General features: G+C 40.0%; 1 protein-coding gene across 1 annotated transcript in view; it reads right to left on the bottom strand.

Annotated features, from left to right (window-relative positions):
• SLC49A4 (solute carrier family 49 member 4) overlaps window positions 1-23,743 on the bottom strand; it is a 74,184-nt gene that overhangs the window by 12,250 nt on the left and 38,191 nt on the right. The window contains exons 4-7 of the mRNA XM_027804704.2: window positions 23,458-23,587; window positions 15,709-15,817; window positions 15,007-15,074; window positions 9,966-10,093 (exon numbers count right to left, since the gene is read on the bottom strand). Coding sequence (XP_027660505.2) covers window positions 9,966-10,093; window positions 15,007-15,074; window positions 15,709-15,817; window positions 23,458-23,587 — 435 coding nt within the window. The remainder of the gene's footprint in view (window positions 1-9,965; window positions 10,094-15,006; window positions 15,075-15,708; window positions 15,818-23,457; window positions 23,588-23,743) is intronic.

The raw sequence follows: 23,743 nt of genomic DNA, 5'->3' as shown, positions 1-23,743 counted from the left end.
TGATAATGCAGATTATTTACCACTGTACAACAAATTGTTTTTCTTGGGCCAAACAGCAGAAGAATACAGATACTTCTTCAGTAGCCTCAGACATTTTGTTCTACAACTTCTGACACTACCAAATACTTTACAGTGCTTAACATGTCAATATAGATGCTTAATATACCTATATTATCTATTAATAAACCTATTATAACTATTTCTGAGAGAAAAAAAAAAAAAAAAGAAAATTTCAGAAGAATTTAGTACCTATTTAGAAATGTAAGTAAACCTTTGCTAAGTGCTGTCATGGCAAGGGAAAGATTTCCTGACCTGCAGCCTCAACAACCTGAGGTTAGTGATCATGTAAAAAGTATAAAGGAAAGAATTAGAAGTCTTAGGGGTGCAGGGGAATGGGGAGTAGGTGGGAAGAAAAGTCTGGAATAATTTCTGAAGATTCCACGAAATCAACAAGAAAGCATAAAGAAAAATTTTTTGGATACAAAAGTTACCAAGTCACAGGGAAATTATAGCATCTTTTCACTGCAGTATAGTAGGAAGTCCTTTGTCAATTTTTTCATATAGATAAATATGTTTATATAAAATAGCAATTGCATTTTCAGCTTAATTTACTTTTCTGCTCTGTCTTGGAAAGGGGAGAACTGAAACAGCACTGCTTCATCTTCTGGTAAGCATTGCCTGAGCTTTCAATCAAGAAACTGTTAGGAAACTTCCAGCTTTAAAAAAAAATAATTTAAAAAAAAATCTTGTTTCTTAAAATATTAAGTATCATGGAAAAGAGATAAAGGCATTAAGAAGCAGAAAGGACTATCTATTAGATTGTCTGTTTGATATGGTTTGCTTCCAAGGCACAAAGACATCTTTCTCTACAGAGGATTTGCCCAGACAGGAAAAAGAGGACAGAAGTCCCAGTCAGAAAGATGATACAGATGGCACAACTTCAGGAGGGCCAGCTGGCCCCTGCTTTTTTTTAATATACCAGAAGGTTCTGAATTGTTAAGAAAAAAAAAGGAAAAAAGAAGAACAAATGAACCATGGTAAGTTTTCCAACTCTCAGATTCTTTTATTATAAACTGCAGAACAAAAGTCACAGAAATTGATGCACGGTATGTTCAAGAGTTGTCAGACAGGAAGGAAAAAACCCAAACCAGTATTAGGATGCTCTTCCTAATGGGCTCTTCTAGCGAAGTCTGAAGAACTGATTCCCTAGCTACAAGATCCATAGATTTTTGCTGCAAATCCTCACCAGTATTTAAAATTTCATGAAGCTCCCTTTGAACTCGTGTTTACTTCAAACACCACTGTGTATTGCTCTAACTGCCTCTTATCTGCTGGCAGGTGTAGCCAGCAAATCTGAACACATTCAGCTATTTGACATTTTGGTGTTGGCTTAAGAAACCAACATGTAAATGAAATGGAAGAGTGTCTTAAGACAAATGAACATCTGCCCCTCATTACGCTCAATTGATGAAGATATCTGTAGATAACCACTTGTAACCTTTAGAGATCATTTCCAAAACTTTCCCCAGAGAAAAGAAGGTGGTAGCCAGCTGTAATTCTGTACCAGAAACTCAAAACAGTGGAAATAGTCATGAAGCTGCTGAAAGCCACAACAGCACCACCAAAAGCGGAGCTGCATAAGGAGAGTGCCAGAGGCAACACCTCTGCAGGAAGACTGAAACCTCTTCCATAAAGAGCAACAGCCAGGAAAGGGGAATCATGTGCCTCTGAATAGAGACAATCTCTAGACGCATAATTTCCAGAAACTTAGATTCACTTGAGATGAAGACAAAAATATGCACCTAAGATTAGCAGCCATTTAAAAGATCAAGACTTCAAATTTTAGTCAATACAATAAATGCCAACATTTCCATAAAACAAACTGAAACCTTCAAAATAGATTTGATGGTTTAAAATACGCTAGTTGAATTACATCATTGCTTTTCACTTACTGAAATGTATGAAGAAGGCTAGATCATAAGCAAACAAGCACAGGAACTCCATACTTTAGAAACTACATGCTTACACTTCCTTGTTACAACAGCTTCCTTCAGTCATGCAGAGACAGCCGCCGGCACACACCTCACACCTCCATACTACCATGAGCAGAGCAGCTTTAGCATTGCCTTTTGGTTCTCCCCCAAAGTGTGACCTGCTTTGCGTGTGCATGCCAAAAACTGCCAGCTGAGTACCCATGGCACCACCTCACCTGAGATCACAGGTAATATTTCTAAAACAAGTTCTACATGTATGTACGCACATATTTGCAATTAATAAGCAGAAATGTCAAAGCAACAGGACAGGCAGAACATAGCATCCAGGAGATGCCAATTTAAGTTCTAAGATCTAACGAAAATGACAGATTTTAACTGGTAAACCACACAAAAAAAAGCTCTGAAAGTGAAGATGTACACATCTAAAAGCCTCCCTTAATGAGTACATATTGTAGCGATGGGAAAATATTTATTTCATGTTTCTGTAAATCATCCAAGGTCTTCTTGAGTGCTATACAAATAAGTTATTGAATTAACTCAGCAATTAAGCCATAAATCCAACTGGTCAACTAGACAGAAAGTAAAAAATAAAACCCGCAGTTTTAGAAAAAAAGTTATAGGAAGAGTCAAATAAGAGTTCAAATGTGGTTTTGCCTTTTATTTCACAGACTAGATAGCATATCTCATATTCTCGCTCACAGGCAACAAGATACTGTAGCAGGGAGAATAACACCTATTAATGGAGACCATTTACTTTCCATTACAGCAACCTTGCATTGAATGAACACAATTATCATGATTTTATGCTGTAGAAGAACAGCTGCTGAAGTTACAGCAAATGTTTTTTCAATTAAGACAATCTTGATGGCAGTCATTGGAAATGAATGTAAGGATATGAAAGCACTGACCAAAAAATAATAAAAAAAAAAAATTACCAAGAAGCTAACATTATGTCCTAAAGCTTAACAAGGACAAACAACTACCCTGGAAAGACATACACTGAGAAATTGTGTTATGCTATTAATAGAAAAAAATACCACTTTTTCTTAGGAAAAGGAATTAACTGCCTATGAGAATATGCACAAAGTTGTGTACCCAAGACAGCAGCAGCTGTGGACATAAAAAAAATAATGGAACTGGGCTGGGTTTCTTTAACCAGTTTTAATTAATGTAATACTTTGAAGATGTTTGTGTGAATTAAGTAGCTACTTCTCAGGCTGGTCACTGCAAAAAGATTAGGAAACGCAAAACACCCATCTGAAGCACAGCTGCTTCAGAGAATTGGCCTGGAGCTGCCGCAGCAGGAGGCTCAAGCTAGGCTTCATCATGTCATGTTCATGCTTGAGGTGTGAGACAACCCATGCTATTCCCTCAGTGCTCATTTTCCTGTCCGGGAAGGAAGCAAGGAATGAAATGTGCCTTGATAATAGCACTGGAGATTTTACTAGTTAGATGAAGTAAGGTACCAGACTGGGGACTGATGGTGATACAGTGGCTTAGCACAAAAGGGACAAAAAAGTAAGGCGGCAGGTTCCTTCCTGCCTTCTTATCCCCTGCAGGTCTTCAGCTACTGGATGGCAAATACATGTCCTGTATCCCAGAAACAGACTTTCTTTTCCCTCAGCTACAAGCTGTGACAAAAGCTTTATACTCATTAAAAAAAAAACCAACGAAAAACCCAAAAAAACAAAAAACCACCCCAAAAAACAACAAACCACCTCAAAAGAAAAACAAATTTAAAAATTCAAACAGGGATGTGATTAAAACAACAGCCTACACTTCATGTCACCAGATGAGCTTGCAACACAGCAGAAGGAGTCTCAAGTATCTCTGACATCCAAACAAGTTCCCAGAACTTCCCAGGACATTCTGCAACATGCTTAGCAATTTACTCTTAAATTAGACCATCACTACACATATAACTACAGAGCCTGATACAAACCCGAATGAAATTAACTGAAGGACCTCCACTGATATAAAGTTCTTATCAACCCATTGGCACATAAGTCTTGGCTGATCGTTAACAAATATGAAATATTACAACTTCTTAAAAAAAATTTGCAGATAAATTTACAAAGGAAATACAGATACTCTAGAGCAGTATCAAGTGCAAGCAGGTGGTAGATGATCTTCTTCCAAAGTTGTCTGCCAGAAACTCTTGAACTCTGTACATTTTGTAACAGTTCTCTTCTCAGACAAACTGAGCCAAGACTCAGAAATTTTATACAGATAAACAGGAAAGTAAATACAACTGAATATGTTCTCTTGGGTGCAGCATACAACTTAAAGCAAAACCTATGCAGACTGAGGGCATTTTGTCATTGTCCATTACAGCAGTATCCCAAATGCTAGAATGAAAGGATAATGCCTCATGTGGATGCATGTTTCATTGACTTTAGTATACCCACAAATTACCCGAACAATTCATAGTTCCTACCAAACTGTAAAGTCTGTAGAAGTGGAATTCAACTTCCCTATAATTTCATTCTTGCTACTGGCCATGGTAGCAATAGTCAGGGAAGATGTCCCCCTCAATTTTCCCATGAGAAATGTCACTCCCTCAAGGTAAGACAGTAATTTTTACTGTAATTCATTTACAGGAACAAAAAACACAATAGAAGGAGGATGTCCCCGTAGTGCACATTTATAACATCAATATGTTTCATTGCTTGGATTTCCATTCTAGCACACACTGATCAAATTCTTATCTCATGATATAGTTATGAAAGTAACCAAAAATCTGATCAAATTGAATTTGTTCTATATACTTCCCAAGAGAAAAGCAAGTGGAACTTGCTTTGAAAGCAGAGCATTCACTTTGGAGAAGTAAAAAGTGAAGAAATTGCAGTGCGCCTCAAAAAAACCCCAAAACCTCAAAAACTAAAAGGGGAAGGGGGGGGCGGGGCTGGAAATCACACAGTATTTGAGGCTTGCTATTGATGGATGCTTAAAGTGCTCAGATTTATAGATATTTGTCCTTGAGAAGATACTCCCAAGTTTCAAGCATTGTACACTATTTAACACTGGGGGTTTAAACCGTTTTAAAGTAAACCCCTTAAATTAGTAGTTCTTTAAGCACTCTTCTATGTGTGGATTTACAGAAGCCTTCAGGAAAACAAAGGTCATTATTCCCATCTTATGAATGGGAAAAACACAACAGGAGGCAGGGTAATGATTTACCCACAGCCATAAGCATGTTAATGCTGAAGCTAGAAAAAGGAATGTTTTCAGGCCACTGTTTTATCCTCTGAGTCCCCCTGCCTTATACTTATGAAGCACATATTGTTTATAGTAAAGAAATTAAACTCAAAGAAGAAAACAATCAGTATTAAATAATTAACAGCTCTCTCTTTCAATACTGTGCTTTGGAGATGAGGATAGGGAGACAGATGTGTTTATAATGTTCAGTCTGTTGAACCTGAAAATAAAGTGTAGGCTGCTTAACCTAAATATAGTCATCAACTCATGGAGTTGCCACCACGTTTAGAGTATCTGCCATGCAGCACTAGAATAGATTTTGTGAAGCAAAATTCTGCTGAATGTGCTCATAAATATTAGAATATTCTTGAAATGTGATGCTGAAAACATTCAATCTGAGCTGCGAGCAACTAGCGTTGCATATCAATTTTTGGAAAATGTGAGTATTTGTATCCAGAGATATACTACCAGCAATACAAAGTGGCAAGATACTGAAACTGGCATTACAATGCCTTACACAATTATTTTGGGTCAAAGTATCCCATTGTACATAAATTCACATAATGAAGTTCAGTACAAAGCAAACTAACAATGAACTTGGCACCAAGAAACAGATCAGCAGCTGCATTGGGAATTCAATGGAGAAAACTATTTTAATGCTCAATGTGTACATAAAATTGCCTTTGAAACTTGCTGAAAAATGCAAATAATATACATTAAAATTAAAATTTCTTAAAAGAAAATTCAAGCTTGCTTAAAATATAAACTGATTCCAGAATCAAGGGGTTTAAGCGCTATGATTAGCTGATGAGAGGTGTTTTAGACAGATGATATAGCAGCTATGATGGTACTATATCATTATTTCCTTGCTTTCTGTTTTTCCCACACTGGCACTTATAGTTCATACACAAGACTCCAAATACACTTCTTATAAAATGTTTTTGAGATACATTAAGAAGTCAGTAAATGACAGAGAAGTTGTCTTGCTCTGTGGCAGAAGATAAAATGGAGCATATTATGATAATGCAGAGCAATGCAGGCATTACACAATACAAACAATGCTAAACAGTATCATTTAAAGAAAACACAAAGCAGTCATTGATTTTTAATATCTGCATTAAAGATATCCATTCTAAGTAATTACATTTTGTAGGAAATACCTTTAAATGATGTCGTGCTTATTTACAAGGAATTAGGAGAATATTATACAAACAATTGCAGGAAAAAACATTTTGCTGTGACCATTTTTTCAAATACAATTCCTCCTCCAATATTCAAACCAGACACTACTACAACTGCTCCAAAGAATACTGATTAAGAGAGGGGGGTTGATTTGTTTATATTTTAAAAACAAATCTTTATAGAGATTTTCTTCCCTTCCCTTTAGGGGAAACTCTCATCTTTTTAGCATTTCAAAAGCCTGCTTCCATGCAAATGTACCCACCTGAGTGCTTACTCTGGAGTCCAGGTGAGAGACAGGTAGAGAGTTTTCCAAAGAGAGGAATGAGCATGTATGCTGCACGTTATCCACATGCTAAAGGAAAAGACTATTTTTGCGCCTGGGAAAACCACTGGTAAGGTCTACCTATGGATGCAGACATTATTCATGGATCAAGCTGCTGTCAGGTGAGTTGGAGTGGATGCCCATGTTCTCTAACCCGCCTTCATCTCTAGGTTGAAGGCTCCCTTAACACCTGGCCTCCTACAAAGACCCCCATGAGAGGCGTCTTGCTTGCTCATCAGAATGACTGTCCTGTCCCATGGAAGAGCTCCCTTTTAACTGTACCAGCAGTACATCAGGTCATGTGGATATTTTAGCAGGTATCGCTGAAGACAGCAACGCTTGTGGTTTTGTAGGGCAAAGTCTGACTTGGTCAAGAGAACACTGAAGGCAGGGCAAGTGAGGAGCGGGAAGCCCCTCACAAAATGGGAGCTAGATGGTTGGAAGGAAAAACCTCCTCACAAGATCAAACGTGCACTCCCACAAGTTTCCATAACAGTTCAGTTTTGAACCCTGCTTGCTCTGCCTCCACATCTGAATAAGGCTGGAAGTGTGGACTGAGACCCATCACTGGCTCTGTAGCACCGCCAAGCCTAATACTACTTGTGCTCTTTGCCACAGGATAGGAAGAAGCTGAGGACCCTATTAACCTTCTGGCAACATCAAACCCTGTTGCTCTCAATTACAGAATTCCTGCTTTGCGGCAGGTGTTCAGTGATGCCTGCAAAGTAGGTCTGGAATAAAAAGCATTACATGGACCTCTTCTTAAAAAAAAAAAAGAAGAAAAAGAAAAAGGCGGGATGGGGAAAGAGGGGGGGGGAAGGAAAAAGGGGGCAAAAAAATCCCACAGTGATGGTTGCTTTTGCTTCGCACATCTCCCAGCTCTACAAAAACACACCAAGGATAACTACCTGGAAGTCCACTGGCAGCGCTAGTCCACTGAGTGTTGCAGAGTGACTTCCACCTTAACCAGCTACCTCAAATCACTTCCCAGAGCTGCCAGCCAATGGCCTGCATTTGACCTCCTACATCTTTACTCCAATATACTCTACATCTCAAACTTTTAATTAAAATGAGGGAAAAAAAAAAAGTTCATCCAAATCAATTCAAATGTACCGTTTCTCCCAATTACTATGGAATGCAGAGGTCATCATCATATTGCATCATTACATTGAGGAATAATCTAGCATGAAGTCCTATAAATTAGCTTAAACAGCTTGTGCGTTTTCATCCATAACAGTATATTTCATAAAGATATACCACCGCTTTTCTGTGTACAACGATCTAAATTGAACAGGCACTTTACATCTATTTTATATGAACTTTAATGAGAAAATGCTGATATGAACACTACCCCCCCCTTCTATCTATGAAGTTTAAACATTATGCCACAGAAGAAAAATAAAGATCTTTGGTGGCTGCACATTAGGCCCTGATGGTTTAGATTGCCTTTTTTTGAGGAAAACACCATATTGCTGGCAGTTCTATTCAGAACAATATTGTGTTTTATAGAAAAGGGCTCAACGTTTACAGTGACATATATAAGAACAGCAAAGACAGAAAACTCTAAAATATAATTTACAACTCAATCTAAGGAATCATCCATTTTAAAAGAAATGGTAACTGCATGAAAAGAACAACCCTATCTTTAGACTTTTATCAAGGTATGCTAGTTTAGGATACTTTATATCAAACCCCAAATATCTTATATACTTTTATGTCCTGACAACGGATCACCTTTCTAAAAACAGACCCACCATAATGCACCTATATGCTATAAACAAGTAAGATTTCTTCTAGAACCTATGTTTCATGCTGAGTTCTTTACACAAAATGAAATAAAGTCAGAGACAGAGCTCCATCAGTTTTGTTTTGGATCATTGGCGAGTACATACATAATGACTTTAACCTCTTGAAACCTCTCTGCTTCATTCTTATGCATAGACTTGAAGGGACATTTATATGTTTGGCTTGTTGCTGCAATTCAGAGGATAGAGTTACTGTACAAATCTCCGTTACTGCAGGCTTGTAGTGATGAGGCATGCAAGCATAAGAAATAAGCTTTTATTGCATTTATTTTAGATTTGATGGAAAAGTGTAGTCATTTGGTATGACAATAGCCACCATGATATTTGATTTGTTTAGCTATTAAATTACGTTTTATTTAAGCAGATTTTTTTTTAAAAAAAGTTGAGATTTCAAACTAAATCATAAATTTGACCTATCCATCCAGATGGTGTTTCTCCCGAATTGATCATGTGTTTCAATTTGCTGTACCCACTTTAGTTTATAGTTGTGACATATGCAATGCACCAAGGACACTTACTAAAACTCAAAGTTAATTTGAGTAAAACAGTATTTTATATACTACTCTCCACACCAAACTCTTTACTAAAAGTGGGAAAAAATAATTTTCATTTCTCCTATAATGCATAAACTTGCCTGTAACAAAGATGGCACTTTATTTAAAATGGATCTACAGAATTCTTTAATAAATATTTTCTAAAATCTCAATGGCTTAGTTTTACTGTAACTCATTACTCTGTTGAAGGTCTTGGAATCACAGGTGGATCAGTCCTCTAGATGTAAATAGTAAGGTGAAAGACAGATTTTTAAGAACTAAGCAGTGTTAATTTTCAGCTAAGTGTACAGCTTGCTGGCAGCTTGAATAGACCTGTGAGCTTTTCCCCCACTCCTGCCAACAGCTTTTTTCCCATCTTTGAGGCACAGGCTGAGTTAATTTTGGGCTGGAAGAGTTCCCTGAACCTGCATGCAGGTGCAGAAAGAGGACAGCACAGTGCAGGGATAGATTTAGATGGCTGAAAGTACTAGGGGTCACCTTGGTTTGAACTGCACCACGTGCTTCCAATAATCAATATACATTTCAAAACCCTAAGTTCCCAGATATGTCATTGTTCCTTATATGCAATGCTACTCCCATCTTTCATTCATCTGATTTTTCTTGGTTTATTTCTCACCTCTGTTATTTCAAAACACTCAAAACAGAAAAACAGTCAGTCCCCAAATCAATTTTAAATGTACATTCTGGGTTCTTACTATTGGGTTTTGGTAGTTTACATCTTTTTATGAAGTTATTCAAAGCTGGTAAAGAGATTTCAGATTCAGTAAGTTTTCTAAACCTTTTTTTTTTTTCTTGGTAAAACTACTGTATTACTAAAGATACCACACCAGGTTATAACATAGTTGATTTAAGATTGCCAATATTTGCCTGCAATACCAATTTTAAATAGGAATTAAAATCAATGCAGTACCTGTGGTTAAAGGCAGATGAGTGACACTATTTAAACAGGTGAGAGTGAACCAGGTTGATGCTAACGTTGCTCCAGATAAAAGCAGCAGCAGTATAAACTTCAGCATGCCCCTGATAAAATCTGCAAATCTGAAATAAAAGCACAGATCAGAGCAGTACAAATGCTGATTTTCCTACTATTTAAATGTGATGCTTGACAATTAATTCAGTATAGTCTCATTAAACATTTTGGAGACTACAAAAACAATTTAAAAATAATTTCTCATTTTCAGAAATAGAAAAAAGACATTCTTATAGAATGGTGATATTTCTAGCTGTCAAGCTGAAGAGCCACAGATTTTTTAGCTGTCACAAAACAACAGCCAAACCAGAACAATTCTCAAGGCATCCATTGAAAACACTCGGTATACAGGAAGGGGTTTTTTTTCCTTCTGCATTTGTTGGACACAACATCACACCACTACTTACATCGCTGTTTTGTCAGTGTTTGCCAGTCTCCCTTGGCAGACACACTGCTCAATTAGCATATGAGGAGGCTGCTGCATTTCATTCAAGACATAAAGTGTCAAGATTCATTTCTGTGGGAAATGACAGAACTCCAAATACCAGAATCCCTAGATTGAAGATGACAAGGAACAGTTTCTGAACCCTTGGATGCATTGGTGATGAAGTTCTTGGCGGCTTAGGCAAAGCAGGAACTCTTTACACAGGCAGCCACTCTGCCAGTGGCTGTTCTGGGTTGCAATGTTCCAGAAACCAAGAGCTTGGTGCCACTCCTCTCCTACACAAGCCCCACTGACAGTCTGGGGGAGGACAGCTCCACAAGTCCTTGGGCAGACTGCTGTTAGACAGAGGGAAATACTATCTTTATGCCACCTGATGGTACAATTGCTTTTTTCCTTTTTCTTTCAAGGACACAGAATGCACTTGAGCAGTGCTCACATGGTGTAATTATCAGTGCAACTGCTCTTTTCAAAAGATATTTCAACACAGCTACTAAAAAAGATATATTAGAAAAGGCAATGTCATTTATCCGCTAGTAATTTTCTATAATCTCCTGCTTAGAAGATGTGATTTTGGGGCCAGGCAGGGTAGCTATGTATGTCTAAAGAATTTCTTGTGCCCTTATAGCCTCCTACCTTGATTACGTTAAAGGCAGCACAATCCATCTAGGTTGGTCCATGATGAAATCTGTCCATCTGTCAGTTAACTGCTATCTCTGCCCTGACAAAGATCACTTTACAAGCAGATACAGCTTACTTGATAAACCAGATAAAGCTACCACCATTTTGAGAAGTAGGAACCTCAGCTCCACGTATACCGTAAGAGATGTGCAAGTAACGCAATCACAAAAAAAAAAAAAAAAAACAACACCCGACTTCTTTCCTCTTATTTTGATTCTCCCTGTGCTTTAATCCCACATTGAATTTAGCAGCAAGTAATTCAATAAGCAGTAGTGGAAGATCAATGCTGCATATAATCTTAAAAGTTTATGTCTGCAGTGTTCAAGTGGCTTATGCATTAATCTCCAATAGTCAGAGGTTAGCTGCTACTGTTGGTTTTTTCTGACAATCCAAATCCAGCAATCAGGATCACCTCTTCTCAGTGGTTTGCCACTTTCTTTAATTATTGTTTGGGATCACTGGGGTCAAAATCAGCAATTTTAAAAGCTTCTCAGAAGCATCTCAAAGTGCAAACTTTTGGCTTCTTCCACAGAGACACCCTGCTTTGCCTGCCGGCAGACAATTTCACTATTCCCTCTCCTTCCAGGCAAGAGCAGTTACGTATATCCCATCTAATGAAACACAGTGTGAGAAATATCAGTCTTCAGGGAGGGCATTCATAGACAACAGGTCTGAAAGGGACCTCTACGCAGTCCCCTATCTCCATCCTACCACCAGGTATGTGTGGGGATGAGAGGACGATACGCAGCTAAACCATTCAAAATAATTAATTGGAGTAAATAGCTACCTTTACTGAGCAGCTGCAGCTCTTTTTGACACAAAGATCGTGATTTGAGTATCAGCAGTAGCAGTATGCTCCAAGGAGCTCTCAGGTGTCACAGGACTCCAGATGGGTCAAAAACAAACTTAAAGGTTTATGCAGCTACTGAATTTCAGCCAGCAACAGAAATAACAGGAAATAAGTGACACAGCAAACTATCCTGAACTTGGTAAAACAAGGAACTTCTGCTTCTTGCCTGGTTACAGCAGAATAAAGATGACTGTACATCTAGTCAACTCTTCAGAACACTTGTTTCAATCAAAAAATGTGAGAAATTGTTTTTATCCTCTGACCCCAGTATCTGCTTTCCAAACCCCCTGTTCTGTTTAAATCCTTCATCATCTAACATGAAAGGGGATGTCTGCAGCTGCCAAAAAAGTAGGCACATCAGGAGAGAAGGTGTATACTTACCCTGATGCAGACCTCTGAGCCTACTGCTGCTAAGTTTCCTGCAACCCAGCAAATCCAGCCCTAGGCTAGATCCTACAGTCAAAATCACAAACCTGCATTGCTGACAACACTGTCTGTTACTAAGGAAATTATCACAATGCCATAAAGTTTCAGCATTTTGACTACACTGCAGGTTAAAAGCAGAAAGAAAAACTGAGCCACAGAGGACAAAAACCTCAGAAGTATCTATGATCATTAGCACATGTGGGAAAAAAAATACCTGAGAAAAGGAAATAGATTTATGTTTCCTTGCAATGATATGCATGTTGCTCTTTGACACTGCTTTTCTTCAAACCATTATCATTTGAAAGCTGCCAGCAAAGGGTACAGCACCTGCCAGCTGCCCAAAATAGCCCAGGCTTTTCAATTATAAAAACGCATCACACAAATTAGTTAAACATATCTAAGTTCACGGCTACCAGGACAGCAGTGGGTGGAGAGCAGGAGGATTTATGTATTGTGCTGAGGAAAACTTGCACCATTTTGAAAATGAGCTAGATAAATTTCCAAACTGGGCATTATTTTAAATATAGATGATTTAACACCTACTGTGATGTGCAGGAGCAAATGCTCCAGGGCAAGGCTCAGGTTGTCACAGTTCTAAATGGCAGAATCTGCATTGACAAAAATGGAAGGAGCAAATTCCTAAACTGCATCAATTTTGCTTTGATAAATAAGCAGGAAAAAAAAAAAAAGAAAAGAAAACAACCAAAAACCAACAGCTTCTTGAGAGTTGGTTAAGGGAGAGAGCTGCTTGCTTGGCAAATCACAATTCTGACACTGAAATATATCAACTTGTCAGCCTTGACAAGAATCATTACTTAATTTTCCTAATTACAACTTTCAGCAGATCACAGTCAGGCTCGTCATTGATTCAACCCTACACAGATAAATGCTGAATAGGCCTAGGAGGGAGAGTCATCCATCAGGAGTGACAAATCACCTCCTCCCTCCTTTTCTGTATGCAAACCCTCCCATTTGAACTGTGCATTGCCCAAGTTAGAAAGACATATTTGGAGACAGTCTATTGGTATTTTTCTAATTTACTCAAAAGCAAAGCTCTGAATGCTACAAAATACTGGTATTCAACAAGGTTTGAAATCAATTTTGAAGCAGTTAAAGAAACTGTCAGCAGTTCCCAAAACCTAACCCAGGCAATATATTAAATAAACTAATATACCATAAAAGTTGAGATTTGCATGTTGGCATTGAGTCAGCAGGTTCTTCCCTAACAAAGGTAAGTGAGCTGCTAAGGGTGCCCCTCTACCATTGAATTGCTGCAAATATACCAGAGATTAACTCATGATGGAAAAGATGAAACTGGCATGCTACCCTCTTTCAGCATGTAACCTGCTACAGCATCTGTGTCTTCTACAGCAGTTCATTTTAAACAAGTACTTCTCTTAGCGAGAAAACCTCATATCTGAGTTTAGCTAATCAAAATCTTCCTTTTTAGAGGAAATCAGGGTGTGAACTTCATTTCAGTAGATTAAGTCCTTTGGCCTGCAACTGGAGCAGACGGAAGTACTTCTTTCCCCTAGGTCAGGAGTTATTTCTTCTCCCTCTGTCACAGTTGCTAGGCAGCCCGAAAAATGTCAGGATGACAAACCTCACATTTCGTTATGCATTGTGTACTCTGATGATGCACAGCAAGTGGGGAAAAGAGCGCTTCAATTTCTGTCCTAAAAAGATGTCTCTGTGTTTTCACAATCCCACAATGACTGCAATGATGACAGTCCCCTGCACTCTTGCTAAACTCACTGCAGAGCTGGAGTCTGAAGACTGGACACAGAAGCCAGAAGAATGCTTAGATATATTAGGGGAACGTTATTTGTTTTAAGCAGTTTTTATAAAGTCACTGCTCAAGTACCCCCTGAAAGACTTTTTCTCACTCCCCCTGCCCCTTTTTGAAAAGGGGATCTCAATGAAGAAAATGCAGCAGCCTTTTGGAAGGGCAATACATTTCTTGCTTTTCTGCTCCCCATGTCATCAGCATTCATGGCAGCCAGACAGAGCTATGTTTGGATATATAAAGAGGGTAGGTACACCCATACTGTAGCCCACAGCAGTACAGCAAACAATAGTTAGGCCATACGGGAATCCAGCAACCTGGGCCAAAATGGGCCCAGACTAATTTCTCTGTAGAGGAACGTAATGTTATTGTGGGTAGGCTGCCTGGGCTACATTCCCAATATCCCTTCAGGAATCAATATGCCCAAAAGTGTTGATGGAAGGAGACAGACACTAATTTCATCAGTGCTTTCCAAATGTGCTGCAACAGGTTCTCTCTCATATCAGGCAGCTGAATTCACAAGAACTGTGCTTAAGAGAAGCACACAGGAAGCACTTGTCAGGAGTAACAGCATGAATTGCCAAACTGAGGTATATGCATGTGGAGTTCTCAACCCCCAGCAACCAACATGGAATACACAAATTACTGCTCTACAAGAAACACATCACAACACCAGAATGCATTTTCCATTTCAGATTTCTAGAAGATGAGAGCTAAAATAAAAAAGATGTTATTAAGAGAATAAGCTAAATGACAATCACAGTTGAAGAAATGAAGGATCTGTAATTATTCCTACCTTGCCATTGCTATGCCAACAACACAACCTCCAACTATAGACCAAAATCCAATCCAGCCTGCATCTACCTGACAGGAAAACCAAAACAAAACAAAAACAGAGAAATGTGTTAAAGCTGAGAAAATAAGATGATAAGATGTTACTTTCAAAACAAATGGTGTACAGGAGCTGCAAATTGCTAGCAACAGCCCCCAACAACAATCTGAAGGGCAAGACATTTTCTAGGACATTCAAAAAAAGAAATAAATTCACTAAAAGAAAATATGACTACGTAGCCTATGCTCTAAATGTGATCTCTCTATAGAATCTGAGTAATGTCCTCTGGACTTTTATAAAACTACCAAAAGCCTAGAAATCCTCTCCTCCCCACTTCACCGTTTCCACTTGGTAAACATTATTTTCTTTTACTAAAGGTGCAGAAGCCAACAATATTCCCTTTTTGTCTACCTGCCTCTTCCTTCTTATCAAAAGGTGTGTACAGTTCTGAAAATACCCACCACTGGTGGAGAGTCAGCAGGGAGAATCATGATGGTTTGGGATGCCAAAGCTACAGTTTATTTTGTTTAAAATTTCAGGAGAAAAGTGGTCCATATGTATTAATACCAGCTTAAACATAAAAACCTGGTAAAATTGTATGCTAGTGCAAAATAAAACTATAGCACTTACAAAATTGCTGCAGATTATCAGTCAGTAGATACTTACTTGGCTTACATGAACTGGTGTTAATATCAAATCCAGAACACCAGACCAGCCAGAGAAAACACCCAGTGGTATAGCATAGGCTAAAGCAATCATCAAGAATCGGAAATTGCTGCAAAGACAAAACACAGGCAATTAGTTGCAGTTTATATTAGAAATTACACCAAGATTAGCTGCTAGAGTAAATGACACCCTAGAATCTATATTCTGCCCATCAAGAAAAATACCCAAGGTCTGAAGAATGAGTGAGCCAGGAAAAACAAGAAAGGTATCTGTCCATGTCACTGAAATTCCAGTGGCTAAGACGTTACTGCCTTAGCACTACAATAATAATAAAAAAACCAGCCAGTCTATCCATGCAGTTCAAATATTTTTGTAACATGCTGGGCTCATGTGTTTCTTATTTCTGCAAACAATTCTTCCATCCATTTGCATGGGCAACCTACTTAGCTTAAGTGTATGTTAGGAGCAATAAGCACTAATGTAAAGGACAAAAAGTGCATTTCAAGAATAAAATCAGAGATTAATACTTTTTGAACTGTACTTTTTTTTTTTTTTAAGTGTTTTACTTCTCTTTATTTTGGTGAAAGGCAGGGAAAGGTCTGGGAATGAGATGGGTACAGTTGCAAGAGTGGAAAATTTTGACAGTTTGAACTGTCAAAAACCAGAGACAAGTATAACATTCTGCTTTAAACAGTCAATGTGGGTTTTTTTTTTCCTCCCAATTAAAATTATTCAACCTTTAGTATTCAGTGAAGATGAAGCAGTCAAAGCTGTGTCATCATCTTCATCGTACGCAGCTAAACAGGAGCTGGCAGACAAATACCACCACGAATTTCCCACACACACCATAACCGAAAGCAAATGTGAAATCTTTGCTAAGACATCCAATTTTCCTCCAAAATGTTTCAATTTGGGGATAAAACCAGAAAATATACTTTAAACTCTGCAACAGTGATATTTTAGAGTGAAGAGATTTTACAGTGATTCCAAGGTTATCCCACGGGATATCTGTGTAACCACAAATTGTTTGAGAATGGGGGGAGCCACAATTTACATAAAATTGATCCTGATCAGTACCAGTTCCTTGGCATGCAGCGGCAACTTGATAGCACACAGTTATGAAAGCCAAGAGGGAGACAGAGAGCTTCAAATACTTTCCAAAATTGAATATTCAGAGGTTTGCAGCTTATGCTGTTTTAGTCCCCTAGAAGATCCATGCACAGCACACCAGCCAGCATTTTTTTGCACTGTTCTTATTCACACATCCTCTTCTTGAATAACGCATTTCTATCACATGAATATATCCTCCTCTTTCAGTATCATTCGTGTCACATTTATTTTTTTTAATGCAAAGAAAAACAACTCCCAAACTTTCAGCTCTTCTACACACTGCTTATGTTCTTCTGAACACTAAAGTGTTTGCTGTCTTCCTGACAACTTTTTTTTCCGTCTCTTACAAATGCCATACTCTTAGCCTAGTCTATCTTGTATCAACTTGCCATTTCTTAAGGCAGGTTTCCCAATGCTATTTAATGCTATCCATGCAAAGGCTAATTCAACATCTGTAGAATAAATTAAAAGGGAAAGTGCCTATTTTGCATGGATGTTATATAGCCATGTTGTAGACTGCAAAGAGAAAAGATGCCTGAATGCGCTCTTCCAAAGTAACACGTGCTCAGTATTAAAAATCTTTGGCTATCTGAACCTCATCTTCAGTAAAGAACTACTTTTGAGGGGTGAGTACTTTGTAGCTTACTTGATCGAGATCTCCTGTGGCGTATTTGTCTCCTGTAACTCAAGCAATAAGACAGACTGGCACGTGGGATAGCTGCTCTGTGCCATGTCCAATTCCTAGTACCAATGCTAGAGGAACCAGCTCTGCATCATGACATCCTCCAGTGACAGAGGCTGCCACCCTGCCTAGCCTCCAAAGGAAGGTGACTAGGAGAAAGGGTGCACAACAGTGACAAAGCAGCACCGATCACCACATCTCATTCTGTCACCTTCTCCAGCAACAGACAGCACTATCTACATTAAGTACCAAAGCTATTTGAAACATACATCTTAAGTAGCAGCTCCGCTTCTCATGGCTCCATACACTTGTATTTGTTTTTGCAGTTTTGCAATAGCTCCACCGAAAATAGAAAAATGTGCTGTCTGTCACATCATCAGTTGATGAATCCACACTGTTTTCCATGTATCAGCCCTTATGACAGGATATCAGCATTAGCCTCTCTGTTAAACAATTCTGCTGGAATACAAATTGTTTTTTTCTTCTGTTTTTTCAGAAACATACTTAACGCCACTAGAATCTGTAAGACAGGCTGGTTCAGAGGGGAGCCCCATCAAAGTCAGTCACCATTTTCAGAATAACTTTGACAGTTCCTATTAACATCAGGCACAATCTGAGCAGCTCCCATCACTAGATGATGATGTCATATGAAAGTTTCATTAAAGAAATAATGATGCACAAAAACCCTGTTATGAAATTTCAAATTGCTTACTTAGTCTCTGGAAAATGTAAAAGGCATGTAACCAGCTAAAAGCATCTGATTACTTCAAAGCAAAAATCACTATATGGTTTCTTAATGCAGATTTTGAGATTTATTAACTATTTACTTGTACTAGAATTTTTCCATGGAAATTTGTGGCTTATTCTGAAATGGGAGGCGGTGGGGGGAGAAGTCATATTTGCTTCACCCAAACTAAGAAAGGGCACCATACTTTTTCTAAAGGAAATTCAAACTACATTTGTCACAGTGTGTGATAGACTGTTAAAAGATTTGGGCTTAGCTCCCAAATCATGACTAATCTGTTGTCTCCCACTGCAGACTGAGAGTGGTGGTATCAGGAGATAATTGGAGATCAGCTAATCATTATAATCTGTCAGAAGCAGGAATCCTTCAAATCAAGAGGAAGGACCAAGTTCCTAAGCAAATCCCAAGGAAACTGTCTATAGGAAATGGTTGACCCTAGGAAGATATGTATAATACAACTCCACAAGAAGCAGCTCATGAAAATGCCTGCTCAAGGACCTGAAGGCCTGAAGGAGTGTGGAAGTTGCAAGGGATGTGATAGATCCCTTTGGCATCCAAGGGAAAAGGTCAATGAATTCAATGGTAAAGTTATGTTACGCAGCTTTAATTCCAAGTAATCAAACTGCAGCCTGGAGGGAGAGAAGAGGAAAATTACGAACGTATCAATTCCCATGGATGTTTTTTGGTGCATAGTTGGGTCAGCCCACCAGATCACACACATCCTAAATGCCTTGCAGACAGTTCTTACAGCAGAGGGTAAGTCTGCAGTAAGTGGAAATCATGATTTCCTGGTACTCATCAGCTGATTACCTTCGGTCTACACCAATAAGTCAAAAGAAAGGCTCTCTGTGCACAAGAATTATGAAGCCTAGATTAGGCAGGCAACAGAGCTTAGAAGCCTAGTGAACCAGATGATGGATTTCCTTGAAGCACGGCAGATACCTTTTTTCTTTTATAAGCCCCCCTCGCTTGATGGATTGTTGCTGAAAGGCTCCCCAAGATAAGTGGGTTTAATGATAAACTGTTGATTGTTTCATGTACAGAGGAATGAAGAAGTGCCTTTGATAAGGGGCAGCATGGAAGAATGCATAAAGACCAGGGGGAAGCGAGGTATAATGACCTACCTGACTGCATTGTTAAAAACCTCTTGGTTATTGGAGACACTATAAACCATGCTCATTATTTAAGCATCCAGTTTTCTTAAGTTTCATCAACGGTGAATAGTAAGCCAGCTTTGCTGTTTAGTTCCTGACCTTACCAGTATCTCAGGTCCACTGTTTACAACACTTTGAACAAGGAATCTAATGGTTACAAAGCTCCCAAATGGAGTACTGTCAACAGAAATTTTATATTTCACCTGTGGAGGCAGTTGCTTTTTGGATTTCTGTTCAACAGTAACATTTTTACAACACAGCCCTCAGGCAGGGTCTCACCACACACCAGCTTGGGTGCATAACAGCATTACTGTGTGTGCTAAGAGTCCTTATGGGAATTGCTATTTTTTAATATTCTGAGTAGGTCACTTGGCAGACTAACCAGCCAGCTGTACTCACACTTCCCCCCAGTTGCCACTCTGCTTCAGGATGAACACACAGGATTAAGCATCTAGTCAAGTGTTTACTCCCGCAAAACTGGAAAAAAAAAAAGCCTCCAAAAACAAAAGAAAAAAAAACCCTCAACAACAACAAGGGAAGTAAGACATAATGTAAATCAGTTTCTGGCTTTATGGCTAGTGCTGTTGTGAGGGTTTTAGCTTCTATGACAACAGGACATTCTCTGACTACAGCCTGTTAGGGAGCAATGGGATCCACCTCTCTAGAAGAGGCAAGGGTATCTTTGGCAACAGGCTGGCCAGCTTGGTGAGGCAGGCTTTAAACTGAAGGACTCAGGGGTCGGGGTCCAAAGTGGCAGTGCTCATGCCATCACATCCAAGTGGGGAATAAGCCAGGCCAACCAGACCAGCAATCAATGTTCCTCAGCTGCCTCCCAAGATGACAGCCAGCAGGCCAACCACCTCAAGGATGTGTATGGCTATGGCGAATCCTGTTGCACTCCTCCTGGGAAACCTGCACGCTCGATTACCTCTCTGAAATTGCTGTACACTGACGCATGCAGCATCGGGACTAAACAGGAAGAATTAGAGATCTGTATGCAGTCACAAGGCCATGATCTCATTGCAGGTACAGAGACACGGTGGGATAGCTTGCATGACTAGAATGCTGCCATGGATGGCTATGCACTTTTTAGGGAAGACAGGCCAGCAAGGTGAGGTGGTGTGAGGGAGCGACTGAAACATACTGAGCTCTGCCTAAGGGTAGATGCAGAATGAGTCGAGAGCTTATAGGTAAAGGTTAAGGGGCAGACCAACATGGGTGACACTGTTATGGGTGTTTGCTACAGGCCACCTGATGAGGAGGAGGAAGTCAACGAGGCCTTCTACAGACAGCTGGAGGTAGCCTCATGGTCACAGGCCCTGGTTCTCATGGGGGACTTCAACGACCCCGATATCTGCTCAAAAGAAACACAGCTAGACACAGAGTCCAGGGCGTTCCTGCACAGCGCTGAGGATAACTTTTTGACAGATGTAGTGGAGAAGCCAGTGAGGTGATGTGTGCTGCTGGACCTTGTACTAACAAAGAAGGACTAGTTGGGGATGTGAATGTTGGGGGCAGCCTCGGCTTCACTGACCATGCGATGGTGGAGCTCAGGATCCTGTGTGGAGGAAGCAGGGCAGTAAGTAGGATTGCAACCCTGGACTTCAGGAGAGTTAACTTCGGCCTCTTCAAGGACCTACTTGGAGGAATCCCACGAGTTAGGGCTCTAGAAGGTGGGGGGTCCAAGAGAGCTGGCTAATATTCCAGCATCACTTCCTCCAAGCTCAAGATGGATGCATCCCCATGAGTAGGAGATCAAGCAAAGGGGGCAGGACACCTGCATGGATCAGCAAGTTGCTTCTGGCAAACCTCAAACAGAAGAAGGAAGTTTACAGGTTGTGGAAAAAGGGAGAGGCCACTTGGGAGGAATATAGGGATGTGGTCAGAACATGCAGGGATATGACAAGGAAGGCTAAGGTCTGTTTGGAATTAAATCCAGTGAGGGAGGTCAAGGACAACAGAAGGGCTTCATCGGGTACATCAGTAGTAAAAGGATGACTAGGGAAAATGTGGGCCCACTGCTGAATGAGGTGGGTGCCTTGGTGACAAAGGACGACAAGGAATGCCTTCTTTGCTTCAGTCTTTGCTGCTAAGGCCACCCCACAGGAATCCTAGACCCTGGAGGCGAGAGAAAATGTCTGGAGAAAGGAAGACTTTCCCTTGGTCAAGGAGAATTAGGTTAGAGATCATTTAGGCAAATCTGACACCCACAAATCCTTGGGCCCCGACAGGATGCACCCCTGAGTGCTGAGTGAGCTGGCACATGTTATTGCCAAGCCACTCTCTGTTATGTCTGAAAGGTCAAGGAGAACAAGAGAGGTGCCCGAGGCCTGGAGGAAAGCCAGTGTCGCTCCAGCTTTCAAAAAGGGCAAGGAGAACCCAGGAAACTACAGACCAGTCAGCCTCACCTCCATCCCTGGAATGGTGATGGAACCACTCACTCATTCTGGATGTCATCTCTAAGCATGTAGAGGAAAAGGTGGTCACAAGGAACAGTCAACATGGATTCACCAAGGGGAAAACATGCCTGACCAACTTAATAGCCTTCTATGATGGAATGTCTGGCCGGGTAGATGAGGGGAGAGCAGTGGATGTTGTCTACTTTGACTTCAGCAACCAAGGTTTTTGACACCGTCTTCCACAGCACCCTCCTAGGTAAGCTCAGGAAGTGTGGGTTAGCTGCATGGACAGTGAAGTGGATTGAGAACAGGCTGAGTGGCAGAGCTCAGAGCGTTGTGATGAGTGGCACAGCTCAGAGCGTTGTGATGAGTGGCACAGAGTCTAGCTGGAGGCCTGTAGCTAGTGGTGCTCCCCAGGGGTCAGCACTGGGTCCAGTCATGTTCAACTTATTCATCAGTGACCTGGATGAAGGGACAGTGTCCCCTCAGCATGTTTGTTGATGACACAAAGCTGGAAGGAGTGTCTGATACACCAGGAGGCCGCACTGCCATTCAGAGACACCTGGACAGGCTGGAGAGTTGGACAGAGAGGAATCTAGTAAAGTTCAGCAAAGGCAAGTGTAGGGTCCTGCACCTGGGGAGGAATAACCCCATGCACCAGTACGGGCTAGGGATTGACCAGCTGGAAAGCAGTTCTGCAGAGAAGGACCGACACTACATCACCCAAGAAACAACTACAGCATGGGTGTGACACCCCCCAGTGAAGTCAGCCACACTCTGCACCATGGGAGCGGTTGTTCTTTGTCCCAGGAAGTTCATCTGTGCAGTATCACATACAGGGCACAGGCCTCTGCAATTGCTCAACATTAATATTACAGTTGCTTTAGCTGTTCTTCTAAGATCAGATTCCCATTACACAAGATACTCTACAAACACTGTAGGGGGGGCAGGACTGTGTCTTACCAAAAGAGCCCAAGTATGAGAAGTTGCAAAGCTGGACATGTCACTTTCTCTATAACCTTTTTTTTTTTTTTTTTAAACTTAAAAATTTAAAGGAAACTATCTCGCCTTTGATCCTGTCCAGAAACACATCTGGAGACACTTCTCCTATTCCCATATGACATTTTAACATATAATTAATAAGATTTAATAGATCATATAATGGTTTCAGATAGCTCATATAATGGTTTCAGGTAGCTCATTCATTGCTCCCACAGCTGAACAAAAGCAGCCGAATATCCTTTGAATGACAAGCAAACCCCAAATTCATCCCAATACAGGTAAGAATAGAAGAAAGCAGGCTATTAGTTAGTTAGGCCCAGTGTTGTTATCTCACACCTAGCAGTATGCACACTGTTAACAATCTTGTATAATTTGATGTAACAGAAGCATCACTTAAGAAAAGCTGTGCTAACAGGATGATTAAAGCAGTGGTGGTGCTGAAGGACTCTGACATGAAGGCTTGAGATATACCCAGTGACTTAAAATTTAATGTCTGCTTTTTAGCAGTTAGTATCCTTTTATGTCTCAGCATTATTATTTAATTTTATTTTGTTTAAAAGCACTACAAACCAAACTCAATGAGAAGATTAAAGTGTACTTGTTTTTACTTATTTAGATACTGATCTGCTTTGAAGTGGAAACCCAATGAGGACCTACCTTAAGAGTCTGCAAAAACTTCTCCTGTAGCTGAGCCGTTGACTTGCCGCAGCCACGCTGGGTGGGAATGGAGGGCGTGAGGGGAAGTAGGCCAACGCTGCAGAAAAAATCAGGGAAACCATTCCAAATTCTAAACAAGAGGGCAAAGAAAAACAAAACCAAGAACAGAAGTTAGCATCAAAAGACTTATTTTGGTACAGCATTATTATCAGCCAACCTCCAATAAATAAATCCCACAACAAGTGTTTACTGCTGACAACAGAACTCTGCAACTTGAAGAATTTCT

This window comes from Falco cherrug, chromosome 8, assembly GCF_023634085.1.
Source record: "Falco cherrug isolate bFalChe1 chromosome 8, bFalChe1.pri, whole genome shotgun sequence".
NCBI lineage: Eukaryota > Metazoa > Chordata > Aves > Falconiformes > Falconidae > Falco > Falco cherrug.
Note: the sequence above shows the minus strand (reverse complement) of the source record. Positions and strands in the feature narration are given on the sequence as shown.